The sequence below is a fragment of the Muscardinus avellanarius genome (genome assembly GCF_963383645.1).
Source record: "Muscardinus avellanarius genome assembly, chromosome: 16".
NCBI classification, from domain to species: domain Eukaryota; kingdom Metazoa; phylum Chordata; class Mammalia; order Rodentia; family Gliridae; genus Muscardinus; species Muscardinus avellanarius.
The window spans coordinates 55,974,700-55,988,092 of NC_137802.1; the positions used below are offsets into that span (position 1 = coordinate 55,974,700).

Sequence of the window (13,393 nt, forward strand, 5' to 3'; positions counted from 1 at the left end):
GCCTAATACCCCCCCCAAATAAAAGCTGCTCACTGGCCCTGTGAGTGTCCCTCCAATCAGGCAGCAGCACCTGCTCCAGGTATGATATTAAAGGGGTTCAGAGGAAGGAAATTTAATGGCTTGGGGGCGCCTATCATATGCTAGGCACTGTGCTAAACACAGTCACACACACTCCCTCATCATCCCTCCCCATCCTCCTGCAAGACAAATCAGATTCAGCTCCCCAGGATTCCAGATGAGAGCGCCGAAGCTCAGAGAGGGCCAGGAGGCAGCGGCGCAGGGTGCACAGCGCTGGCCTGGACCTCCCGACTGAGCGGGGCTGGCTGTAGCTGCAGCGCCCAACAAAGCCTCCCTCACCTGGTCCCAGCGTCATGTGGAGGGGGCTAGGCATCAGGACCCGCAGCCCCGTGGGCACAACCTTTGCTCCCAGGTCGCAGCCACCTGTATGGGTGTCCTTGCCGTCCCCAGCAGTGACCTTTGCAAGGGAGCCTGCCTTCCTGCAATGTGAGCGAAGATACCAGAAGATGCAGAACGCTTGGGCTCTACAAACAGTAACTGTCTTTGCTTTTGTCCCCTCCTTTTGCTGACGCCTCAACCAGCTGAAGAAGCGGGCATTGGGGACACCCCAAACTTGGAGGACCAAGCCGCTGGACACGTGACTCAAGGTCAGTTGGTCCCAACCTCCTCCTCCATTTGGGAGTCAATAGGGAGGAGATGGGAGCGCTCAGACCGCTTCCACCCTAGAAAGGGTGTTGGTTCTCAGGTGACGAGCTGGACACGAGGGTGCACACTAGTACTTGGGAGACTGAAACAGAGGATTGCCTGTTCGTGGCCAGCCTCGGCAACTTAGGCCCTCCACAGCTTGGTGAGACCCTGTTTCAGGATGCAAAGCCAGGCATAGTGATGCACCCTTGTAGTCTCAGTACTTGGGAGACCGAGACAGGAGGATCCCAAGGACTGGGATTACGGGCATGGGCACCACGCCCAGTTTAGCTGGCTTTTTTCTAACACAATTCTGATTCATTCTTAAGGTGTTCAGTGTTCTGAAGGGAGCTGGCTTTGCCCAGGCTGAGAGTTGAAAATAGGTAGCCGGGCGTGGTGGCGCACGCTTGTAATCCCAGTACTTGAGAGGCTGAGACAGGAGAATCACGCAGGTTCAAAGCCAGCCTCAGCAACTTAGTGAGACCCTGTTTTCAAATAAAATATAAAATAGGTCTGGGAGTGTAGCCTGGAGGTAGAAGGCCCCTAGGTTCCATCCCTAGTACCACAGAAAAATAAATAAATAAAAATAAAAGAAAAAAATACATGTCCAAAGAAATGCAAATGCAGATGGCAGGTGCTCACCCCACAGGCGCCTCTCTGGGCTGTCTGTGCAAGGCCTCATCTGCACCTTTTGCACTGGGGCTCTCTTCTGTTCAGCCAGCAAACCATATTATGATTTTCTTCTTAGGAACTGAACAGCTTTGCTAAAAAAAAAAAAAAACAGCTTTGTGTAATTGTTTATCATAATTTAGTAACTCAATTTAAAAATCCTAGAGATTCTTAATCTTAGGAAGTAGAAGCATCTGTATAGATATAATATGGGCTGGTTTGCTGTCTTTTGTTTTCTGGCTAGATGAATTTGAGAATCTACTGAATAATGTAAAACCTAGACTGCTAGAAAGATGTTATTCTTTTCTCTAGAAAATGATAGAAGATATACATATCATGTAAGATATATACATATATATAAAGAGATAAATTATACACACACACCACACACACACACACACATATATATATATATATATAAAATATTTTTGTACTAGGGATTGGACCACCAAGGGGCATTCTACCTCCAAGCTACAGCCCCAGCTCTTCTTAATTTCGAAACAGGGCCTTGCTAGGTTGCTGAGTGTCTGGCTGAATTGCTGAGGCTGGTTTGGATCTTGGATCCTCCTGTCTCCGCCCTTCAATACAGGGATTGCAGGCATGTGCCACCCGCCTGGCCGTAGGGGATTTGTGTGATTCCTGGCGTGGCCAGTGGTGTGGTCCAGCTGTAGGCGACTCTGCCACCCTGAGGGCCAGGGGTTTGGGGGACATCGCTGCTTCTTCCTGCTCCCAGAGAGTTCTGCCTGAGGCCCACGAGCTAATGTTCCTTGAGAAGAGGTGTTCATTCATAGACTAACAAAGAGCTTTAAAAAGTATCAGAAAGGAGAACAGCCCAGGGGAACCTCAGTCTATGAGTAAAATAACTAGAACTGTGGCTCCTGGTGTCTTGCTCGTCCTTGTTCCTGGTGCTGGGTGGAACCCCGCACCGCACACAGATGCCGCACTTCTGAGCACCAGGCCAGCGGCCCTCCCGTTCCTTGTAGATCCAGCGCCTCCCTTTAGATAAAGCCAGAGCTTTCATCAGGTGCCCTCTCTGGGAGCCGTCACTGACTCTGAATTTGTTCTACGGAGCTTGGGTGCAGGCAGTGGCTGTCTGTGGCAGCCTGTAGTCACGCAGTACCTAAGAGAGGAAAGGGCATCTCAGGGCCAAGCCAACTTGTGCATGGTTGGATGTGGAAGGCCCTGGACACGCCCAGCTCACACCTGGGGTGACTGCCCTCCTTTAAGTTACCGGAGAAGCCAGGCCTTCTGGGGAGTGGGGGCAACTTATCTGGACTGGCATGTTTGCCCAGAAACTTGTTTACCCTGGACTCCCCTGACCCCCAATAATTGCTATATAATATTTACTGAGCACTTCAGGGCATCCTGGGAACCAACTAGAATATTCTCCCAGCCTGGCTTCTTCCTCCACGAGTTTAACTGCATTAAGTTAGTTTCCTTACTGGTCAGAACACACACACACACGCACACGCACACACATGCACACACATACACACATGCACACACATACACACATGCACACACATGCACACATGCACACACGCACACATACACACGCGCACACATGCATACACACATGCACACACGCATGTACGCACATGCACGCACATGTACATACACATACACACATACACGCACATGGACACATTGCACAACCCAATATTGATGGCTTTTCAAGGTATATTAACTGTTTACGTTTGGGGCTTTGCATCTTTTCCAAAGTTGTTTTTTTTGTGTGGTATTGGGGTTCCTGGAAGCACTTCTACCTTCGGGCTACACTCCCAGACACCTATTTTTTATATTTTTTATTTGGAAACAGGGTCTCTTAAGCCAGCGCGGCTGGCTTCGAACCTGCGCAATCCTCCTGTCTCCGTCTCCCAAGCGCGGGGATTACAAGCGTGCGCCACCACACCTGGCTCCAACAGGATCTTTTAAAGCCATATAGTAGTGAGCCGGGCGTGGTGGCACACGTTTGTAATCCCTGCGCTTGGGAGGCTAAGACAGAAGGATTGCACAAGTTCAAAGCCAGCCTCAGCTACTTAGTGAGGCTCTCAGCAACTTAGTGAGACCCTGTTTCCAATGAAAATATAAAATAGGTCTGGGAGTTTAGCCTAGAGGTAGAAGGCTCCTGGGTTCCTGGGTTCCATCCCCAGTGCCACCAAAAAATAAAAAATAAGAAAGTAAATAAAACCATATAGTAGTTATGTGTGGTGATGCACGCTTGTAATCCCAGTACTTGGGAGGCAGAGACAGGAGAATGGCAGGTTCTTGGCCAGCCTCAGCAACACAGTGAGGCCCTCCCAACTTAGTGAGACCCTATTTCAAAAAAAGGGGGGGGGGGGCTAGGGCTAAGAGTATAGTATAGCTCAGAAGTAGGATGCCCCTGGGTTCAATCCCCAGCACCACCAAAAGCAGCAACAAATAAAGCCCTATAGTAGATCAGAGTCCAGAACATCCCGTCAGGAACAGTGTTGTCTAGGGAGCTCTGGGAGGAAAGCACTTTCTGGAAGGCAGTGGAGACCCACCTGTTGGACCTGTAATGCCCAGCAGCTGCCTCTGCCCCTGCATCTCTCCTGAGGGCCGTCCCTCCTCCCCTGTGAGGTGCAGAGATGCAAACACTTTCCTGAACCAGCAGATACACACAGGACACATTTATTGATCACCTACTACATGGCTGGCACAGTGCCAGGCCCAGAGAAGGAGCGAGATGGCAAGCCCACGGGAGGGTGAAGTGAAGCCCGGCTGGGGCCCGTCTCTCGGTGGTGAGTCCACGTGCAGCCACGCCGCCTCCGATCGCCGCCTCCGATTGGGCTGGGCACAGAGGAACAGCCCATGTGTGTACACACACGGACACACACTTTCCCCCTTTCCTCCCCTCTCTTTTTTATTTTCAAGCCCCTGAAAACTTAGGAGCTATAAGTTTGGTTAGAGGAAAACTGGAGAGTTATGTGGGACCAGGTGGAATGCCCAAAGAGTTTGGAGTTAAAAAGTAGGGGAACCCCTTAGCTTATTAGGGAACCCAAAGAGCAGAACTCTCCTGTCCTTAAGGCCCAGTCCTATGCTGCAGAGAGGGTCTCACATGCGTGTCACATGAACTAGCAGAAACACGTGGGGTGTCCTGGGTCAGCTGAGTGGGTGTGCCACGCGCTGTGGGGCCGCCTCAAGCAGGGTCCCTGGGCTCTTTGAAGCCACAGCGGTCCTGCCTTACGGAGCCAAGGGCCAGGGTGACAGATGACCGGAGAGGTCCCAGTGTGCTGCTGCTTGGAGGAATCATATGGCAGGCCTATTCATAATGACCCGCTCCTTGATGATCACAAATGGCGGATTCCCAAGTCTGGCAGAACACAGGCCGAGGCCAGTGGGTTTGTGGCACCTACAGGCTTTAACTTCCCAGAAAAGGGAGCAGTGAGAAGGAGGGAGAATAAAGGGGAGAAGCTTCTGCAGCCCCAGGGATGCTGGCAAGTTCTGTGGCCAGATAGAGCCCTCAGGTAGGCGGAGGGGTGACACCTGTGCATTGGAGGTGACCAGGCCCAAGCCCCCCTTTTATAGGTGGGAAAACTGAATTCCAGAGAGGAAAGGTGCTCGCACAGGGTCACCCAACAAGTCGGTGACTCAGAGGCAGACCAAGAGAGCTTCATTCCAACAAACCAAAGCAATGAGACCATTCCAGCACCGTGCTCCCACCTCTCTGTTCAGTGGCTTGTGACGCCCTTGAAATGTCCTCTTCTCACGGCAAGAATGATGTTCCCTCTCTTAAACAATTGCTGTGCCCTGCTAACCTTTTGCCATCGCTGCCTCTTCAACCCAGAGAAGGTGGGCCTTCCCGGCCAGCAGAAGGAGGCATCCGCCCTGGCCCCAGAGCTTAGCTTGCAGATCCAGCCTGGGCACAGCAGAGAAGTGTCTGGGGTCTCCATGTCACCTATGGGTGGAAACGAACCAGAAGCTCCCATCCCGGCGACTGTACACATGCCTCAGCAGCGCCCCATCTGCCCAGCGCCGCCGCCTCTACTGGAAGGCCCTTGGGAGCAACCCCAGGAGAGGAGACCAGAGAACGGGGACCCGGTCAAGGAGGGCCTGGCCATTCCAAAGCCCTCCACCCCCGGATACCTCCACATGCAGCCCGACAGGAGCGAGATTGTCCAGCAAAGCTGGCACAGTGCAGGCCAGGCCTCAGACCCGCACACGCCAGCCATGCCCGGGGTTCCCCTCCTGCCTGAAGGCCCCAGAGAGGTCACACGGCAGCCTCCAGGGACAGGACCTGACGGCCAAGGGGAAAGCCTCCCAGGCTCTGATTTGCAGAAGCGCCAGCTTTTGGGAGACCAGGACCAGGAGCAGCCACCCCTGAAGGGGGCCGGGGGCAAAGAGAGGCTGGGGGGCGAGGAGGAGGTGGATGAAGACCGCGACATCGACGAGTCGTCGCCCCAGGACTCCCCTCCTTCCCAGGTCTCCCCAGGCGGGCCGCCTGCCCAGGCTGGCCCGGGCAGTTTCCCAGCCGAGGGCGCCATCCCACTCCCTGTTGATTTCCTCTCCAAAGTCTCCACAGAGACCCAGGCCTCGCAGCCCCCCGGGCCCGCAGAAGAGGGACAGGAGGCCACCCCTGAATTCACGTTCCACGTGGAAATCAAAGCCAACGTGCAGAAGGAACAGGCGCCCTCTGAGCTGGACTTGGGAGGGGCGGCACTTCCGGGGGCCCCCGCAGAGGAGCTCGGAGCCCAGGGCCCTTCTATGGGAGAGGCCACGAGCGAGGGGGACCTTCCAGAGCCATCTGAGAAGCGGCCTGCAGCTGGTCTGCCAGGGAGGCCGGTCAGCCGGGTCCCTCAGCTCAAAGGTCTGTGTTTGGGCTTCCTCTGTCCTCCCCGGCGCCTTCCTGTGCCACCAGGCTGCAGGCACTGCCACTGAGCTTGTGGCCCTCCTCGACTCCCACCACCTCGAGGCTCTGGACAGCCGCCACACGACCACCCGGGCCGCGCTCCCCACCCTCGGCTGCTCCCTCTCACGCTTGCCCGCCTTCTGCATGTCACTGGCACCCCTGCCCAGCGCTTTCTGCCCTGTTCCAGTCCGGCCACTTGATGGACCTGCCCCGGTCTGCCAGGCCGCAGGAGGGCGGCAGGCACACTCCGCGGAGAGGGCAACAAGCTGTCCATCCTCGCTATCGAAGGCTTACGATGGGTATTGCGTTCAAGGCCCAGAAACTTCCCAACAACCCCAAGTAGGCAGAAGTAGCCCCACTTTGCAGATGAGGAGACTGGGGTTCAGAGAGGTCCATCAGGACCATGGAGCCAGGGTCAGAGTCCAGTCAGGTCTGCTCTGAAAGACACACTTCCCTTGCCCCATAGTGCCTTCCAGAAGGTTCTGAAGTGTTCTAACACAGAACTGGAGAGGCTGTCTTCTTTGTCCAAAGTATTTCTGCAGTCCTCCACAGAGACCAAGCACATCCGGGTTTGGCACCAGGGAGGGATGATCTTAGTGTCCTTAGCTCTATAGCCTCGAGCTCAGCCACTGCAGCCCGCGGGGGTGAAAGCAGTGCAGGAGAGTCCCAGGTGTGTCCTAGGAGATGCCTCAAGGCCTCAAGAGGATGCGTTGTAGGTTTAGGATTTTAGAATATTTAGCATTGTAGAATTATTTGCAGGACCTTTAATTTGGTGTGACTGAACCTTACAGTCGAAAACATTGATTACATTTTGATTAGATGCTCCTTGTAGAGAAAACTTTGAAATGTTGTTGCCAGAGGAACCCTGTTAAAAATGTATGATGAGCCGGCTGTGGTGGCGCACGCTTGTGATCCCAGCATTCGGGAGGCCGAGACCGGAGGATCGCGGTTCGCGGACAGCCTCAGCTACTCAGTGAGGCCCTCTGCAACTTAGTGAGACTCTGTTTCAAAATAAAGAATAAAAAACATAGGACAGGGGTGGTAGCTCAGAGGTTGAATGCTCCTGGGTTCCATCCCCAGACATGCGGGGGAAAAAATGTAAGATGAAAAAAAAAAAAACCCACAATTCTATGTCCTAGATTAAATTGCAAAACCATAGGGGACCAATGACTGGCTTGACAGTTTACCGTGTTGTCTCCTGAAGTAATATGCCATTGAATCCTGGTCCTCTAGATGCCAACAGGTGTATCCAGGGGGGAAAAAGAGTTTTATGGCCCAGCAGGTTTAAACAAAAACAAGCTAAGTGAAGAAAAACAGGCTTTGCTGCTGTAAGACTTGTCTGAGCCTTCACTGTGCTCATGTGTGCTGTGACCCTCTAGAAGGCTGCATACTGTGGGTTCTCCCCAGTCCTGGGGTGGGATGGGGAGGCAGTCCTGGAGATTGAACCTAGGGCCTCACACATGCTGGGTAATACCCTACCACTGACCTATGCGCTCACCCCAGACTCCCCAAGTTTTTTCCGTCCCATCTGGTAACATCTGGAAGAGGGCTTGAGTCTGACCTGACTTTGGAAATGCCGATCTCAAAGATGCTCTTGTGTTGGGATGAAGCTGGTTGTTTGGGGCAAAGGAGGGAAGCTGAGTCAGGTGGCTTGTGCAGATTGCTGGACACCCTTAGGCGGCAGCCCCCCGTCCAGGTGGGCCCAGGAATCTGCGTCTGAGCAACTCTTCAGGTGATCGTGCCTCACAGGGGAGTTGAAACCTCTGGGCTAGAGAAGCAGCCTGGTCCATCTAGAAACCCAGGTCACCACAGCCAGCAGAAAGCCCCAGAGCCCGTTATCCTTGTGGTGAGGGAGGATATGATGTTGAAACCAAAGGAGAAACATCTAAAGTCAGTTTTCACTGGTACTCCTGAGTGAAAGAGAAGGCTGAGCCAGGGGTGCAGCTCTGCCGGGACTTCCTGACACCCAGACGCAACCTGCAGGTGTTTGATGGTGACTCATTCACAGCTAATTCAGAGAAGGTGCAGGATTTGCCTCTTCAGAGATAAGTCAGGGATGGGATGGGCTCCTCTTACAGCAAGCAGCTGGAGTGGGTGACTGAGGTCCCCATCAATAAGGCACAAGCTCTGGGATGTGGCCGACAACAAGAGGGTGAAGACATCCCCTGCCGGGCTCACCTGTGCTAGTGACAGGTGACCAGGAGTTGGGGGGGGGCACAAAAGATGACCAGAAAGGGAGGCATTAGGATTTAGCTGGCCCCGTGGTGCTGGGGAATCAAAGGTGGCTTCAGCCAGACCTCCGGACCCTAGAGAGTAAGTGGGAACCTCACAGAAGCCACAGAATGTAGTTAACTTCCCACCCTGCTCCTGGGGGGCCTGCAGGAGGCCCACATCCATGGCTTTTAAATGCCCCTCCACGGAGTGGGCCTCACCCTGGCCGAGGCAGGGGGAGCCCATGGGCGGGAGTGTGCCCCGTCTGCCTTCCCCAGACAGCCCCGTGTGCACTAAGATCCTTGGCTGCGACTCCTCTGCATGCCCCCCACCCCCCGCGAGCCTGCTGCCCCTCGCCAGGTTGCTGAGGCGATGGCCCCTGTGTGCTGTGCGGATACTAACAAAGTGAGACCTAGCAGAGTCAGAGGGAAAGGAAAACCTCCCGGATTTCCCTCACACCCCGCTGAACGGAACACGCACCACCCACCCCAAAGCTCCAGCGGCTCTTTGCGCCAACCGTGAAAATAGTGTAACGCGCATTCTCGTTTCGTTTTTATCAGCTCGCATGGTCAGTAAAAGCAAAGATGGGACTGGAAACGAGGACAGGAAAGCAAAGGTAAGCCGCTGGCACCGTGGAGCCCGAGGCTCGCTCTGTGTCTCAGATCGTCCTGGAATACAACACGCACGGGGCGCGTTCGTCACTGGAGTGCAGCTGTCATCTAAAGGGCATTTTATTTTCTGCAGGAGTTTAAAAAGTCCCACATATATACATGTTAATATCTCTACCGGGGAGGAGCAGGGAGCAAGTTCATGAATTAATGCTCCTAATTCCTGTTTCCTCAGCATAGCTCAAACAAAACTTTGAGTTTTCTCTTTTTTTAAATTTTCTTTTCCTTTCTTTTCTTTCTTTTTTTCTTTATTGATTGGTTGAACATCCAAGCTATGCCCTCAGTCCAATTTTATTTTATTTTTATTTGGAAACAGGACCTCACTGGGTTTCTGAGAGCCTTGCTATGTTGCTGAGGCTGGCTTTTTTGTTTGTTTGTTTGTTTTTGTTTTGTTTTGTTTTTGGTGGTACTGGGGATGGAACCCAGAAGCTTTCTACCTCCGGGCTATACTCCCAGACCTTTTTTATATTTTATTTGGAAACAGGGTCTCACTAAGTTGCTGAGAGCCTCACTAAGTAACTGAGGCTGGCTTCGAACCTGTGCGATCCTCCTGTCTCAGCCTCCCAAGTGAGGGGATTACAAGCATGTGCCACCACGCCCGGCTCTGAGGCTGGCTTTGAACCCTTGGTCCTCCTGTCTCAGCCCCACAAGTACTGAGATTATAGGCGTGCATCACCATGCCCGGCATGTTTGAATTTTCTGCAATAAAGTTTGAGTTTTGCACATCTTACGCTTGCCACTATAGATCTAGGCTGAGTCAACAAATATATACACTTAAGATGCATAGAAAATATATTGGGGACCAAGAGAGCATTGAGGGAAGCAAGCTTTACCCAGAGGCAGGGGCCCGGCAAGCCTGGTGGAGACCCGCTGGGAGGCTGGCAGCACAGGGAACACGGCCAGGGGGTGTGGAGGGTAGGGAAGAGCATGCTGAGGGGGAACAGCACCGCGCAGGCCTGGGAGGAGGCCAGGGAGCTCAGCAGGCTGGGGGCCTGCTCCTGAACCCCGGTGGGCTGATATAGGTCGGAAGGATATTATTGGAGAAAAATCTGAGCGGGTTGGTGGAGTAGACACCATCTTGCAGTCTTGCGGTTTGGGGTAGAGTCCTAGTCAGTCTTAAGCCGCCAACCCCATGAATAGCAGAGGAAGCAGCCCACTTCCCACATGCCTGCGTCTAGAATCCCGCCCGCCACCATCGATCTCTTAGTTTATCTGTAGTTTACTGTCTTGGTGACTTTGTATCTTAGGAAAATGCTCCCCGAGCTGGGCGTGGTAGCCCACGGTTGTAATCCCAGCATTTGGGAGGCTGAGACAGGAGGATTGTGGTTCACGGACAGCCTCAGCTACCTAGTGAGGCCCTTTGCAACTCAGTGAGACCCTGTTTCAAAATAAAGAATAAAAAATAGGGCTGGGGTGTAGCTCGGAGGTAGAATGCCCCTGGGTTCCATCCCCAGTACTGCAAAAATTAATAATAATAATAATAATAATAATAATAATAATAATAAAGCTATGGGTGTAGCTCAGAGGTAGAGTGCCTCTAAGTTCAATCCCCAGTTTAAAAAAAAAAAAGATTAGTTTTATTTGGGAGCTGGGCATGGTGGTATACACCTAAAATCTCAGTACCTGGGAGGCTGAGACCAGAGAATCGCAGGTTTGAGGATAGCAGTGCAGCCCGTTTCAAAATAAAAAATAAAATACGAATGGTGTGTAGCTCAGAGGTAGAATGCCCCTGGGTTTGATCCCCTGTACCACAAAGGAAAAAAAGATCAGTTGTGAGAATTTATTCAGCGTGCACATGTGCGTGCTTGCGCGCATCCTCAGCCACGAGAGATGGGGTCTTCAGAGCTGGGGTTGCACAGTCCTCTTTAGCTGTGGGGATTCCCAGGTGTGGTGAGGAGGCAGGTCAGGCTCAGTCGGGCTGTTTCCTGGAAAAGCATCCTAAGACTCTTGTTCCTCGGTGACCTTCATGGATTTGCTGAGGGTGAAGCTCCTTTAAACTAGGGGTCTAGCCGGGCATGGTGGCGCACGCTTGTAATCCCCGCGCTTGGGAGGCTGAGACAGGAGGATCGCACAGGTTTGAAGCCAGCCTCAGCTACTTAGTGAGGCTCTCAGCAACTTAGTGAGATTCTGTTTCCAAATAAAGTATAACATAGCCCGGAGGTAGAAAAGCCCCTGGGTTCCACCCCTAGTACCACCAAAAAAAAAAATATCTGCCATATGCAAACATGGCTTCCGTCACAAGTGGGCGTGTAGCCGGAGCATCTTTCTGCCAGCGATCCCCACATGAGGGGCTGGTCACTCAGCTCCCTTCCCAGTCAGAAGGCTGGCGAGGGCCCAGGGCCCAACAGTGTGGCATTCGCTGCTTTAACCCAGGACCCACCTTTTCTGTATGTTTGGTTACTGCCCCCCCCCTTTTTCTTTCACTTTATTTTCTTCCTTCGTGTGCTGACTTTTATTTTGATTTTATTTATGTTTATGTTGAAGACACCTACTCCTGTCTGTGCCAAAGCCCTGAGAAATAGGCCTTGCCTTAGCCCCAAACGCCCCACTCCTGGTAGCTCAGACCCTTTGATCAAACCCTCCAGCCCTGCCGTGTGCCATGAGCCAGCTTCCTCTCCTAAACACGTCTCTTCTGTCACGCCCCAAACTGGCGGTTCTGGAGCAGAGGAGGTGAAACTCAAGGTAAGGACACGGCCCTCCAGGAGAACCAGGCTGCTCCAACGCGGGCCGCAAGTGTACACATTCGTAGCTGCAGAGACTCTCCTCAGATAAACTCCGGCAGGGACGCACCACACAGAATAGCTCCCATTCTGGTTGAAGAGGGGAAGGGGCTCGGAGCCCACTCCTCACCCGGGCAGCCCCTGAGACACCTGGGGATCCTAGTGGAAAGCCACCCTTCCGGGCTCCTTGCTGATCCCTGACTGGTAGCTGGAATGGCCTCCACATCGCCCTCATGTGGTGGGGGGTGGCACCGCCTGCCCCAACTCGCTCCCTCCAGAGCCACCGAGGTCCACGGTTAATGTTGGTTTCCTTCGGAGTTCGTGCCGTGTCTAACTACCATCTGCCGGGAAGCAGGCCCATAACTGCCCACAAACAGCAGGCTGTGCCATACAGTGCTCACTCCTGTGCCCACCGGCTGAGGGCTCTTAGTGTTCCTGAGGAGAGGCTGAGAGCTGCGGGTCGTTTGGGAGAGAACAGAACGATCTGTCACTACTTAGCATCCTTAGACAAGTTCAACAAATAGTGTTTCTGATGAAACCCATCACCAACAGTCAGATACATTCATAATTAGACTCGGAAAATGGGTGTCCCCCTGGGGATAGTCTCCCGGCACCCCACCCACTGAGCGGAGGATGATCCTGATCCCTGCTGCGAGCTTGGTGGGCCTTTAGTAAAACATGTCAGCACAGTTACTACTGACAACCGCTGCAAACAATTTCCCTGGGAGGAAACCAGGCAACCAGGGCACTTGGCCTTGGGGTGGGGCTGCGGAGTCCTGTGCCCAGCAATCCCTTGAGAGCGGAGACATCCATTATATCCACAGGACAAAGGGTCCCCTGCCTTTGACTCCTGGAGTCCAGGTGGTAGAAGGGGGCTGCCCTTGTCTCCGGGACAGTCACCTTTCCCAGTGGTAAAAACGTTACCCTGATTTGGTTTTCAGGGTGCTGATAAAACCGGAACAAAGATCGCCACACCCCGGGGAGCAGCCCCTCCAGGCCAGAAAGGTACAGCCAATGCCACCAGGATTCCAGCCAAAACCACGCCCAGCCCAAAGACACCACCGGGCACTGGTAAGATGAGTGTTTTCTTGAGTCCTGATCAGAGGGAACTCCCAGAAAATATAGCCCTCAGCTCCTCCCAGAAAGTATAGCCCTCAGCTCAGCCAATAAATACCCCTCCAAGCTGAGCCACGCTTTGCAGTTTACTAAGCACCTGAGTGCTCATTTTGTTTGCTTGTTTGTTTTTTTGTACTAATCCTTTTGGCAACTTTTTGGGGTAGATACTGAAACCTCACTTTCTGTCAAGGAAGACATCAAGACTCTGGCAGTTTGCTGGGCTAAGTCTACCCAGCGCCTTTTAAGCACAGGGAAGATTCAGTCGCAGGACTTGTTAAGGGGCAAGTGAGGGCTCCTCTGGCCCCACATCCAGCGTGCTGAGGAGGCAGCCTCAGGTACTTTCAGGCCCCTGGAGACAGAGCAGCAGCTTGGACAGGACTATGGGTGACCTCACACAGGGCTTGGCCCTGCGCAGCCTTCCTCTCCAGTGATGCTAG

At 53.2% G+C, this 13,393-nt stretch overlaps 1 protein-coding gene across 2 annotated transcripts in view; it reads left to right on the forward strand.

Annotated features, from left to right (window-relative positions):
- Positions 1-13,393, forward strand: part of MAPT (microtubule associated protein tau) — a gene marked incomplete at both ends in the record, with an annotated part of 43,198 nt that overhangs the window by 11,986 nt on the left and 17,819 nt on the right. Inside the window, 3 exons of one of the 2 annotated variants that reach the window (XM_080713739.1) lie at positions 600-665; positions 9,013-9,068; positions 12,782-12,920. In XM_080713739.1, the coding sequence (XP_080569865.1) occupies positions 600-665; positions 9,013-9,068; positions 12,782-12,920 (261 nt within the window). The remainder of the gene's footprint in view (positions 1-599; positions 666-9,012; positions 9,069-12,781; positions 12,921-13,393) is intronic. The other variant, XM_080713740.1, reaches the window with a different exon arrangement.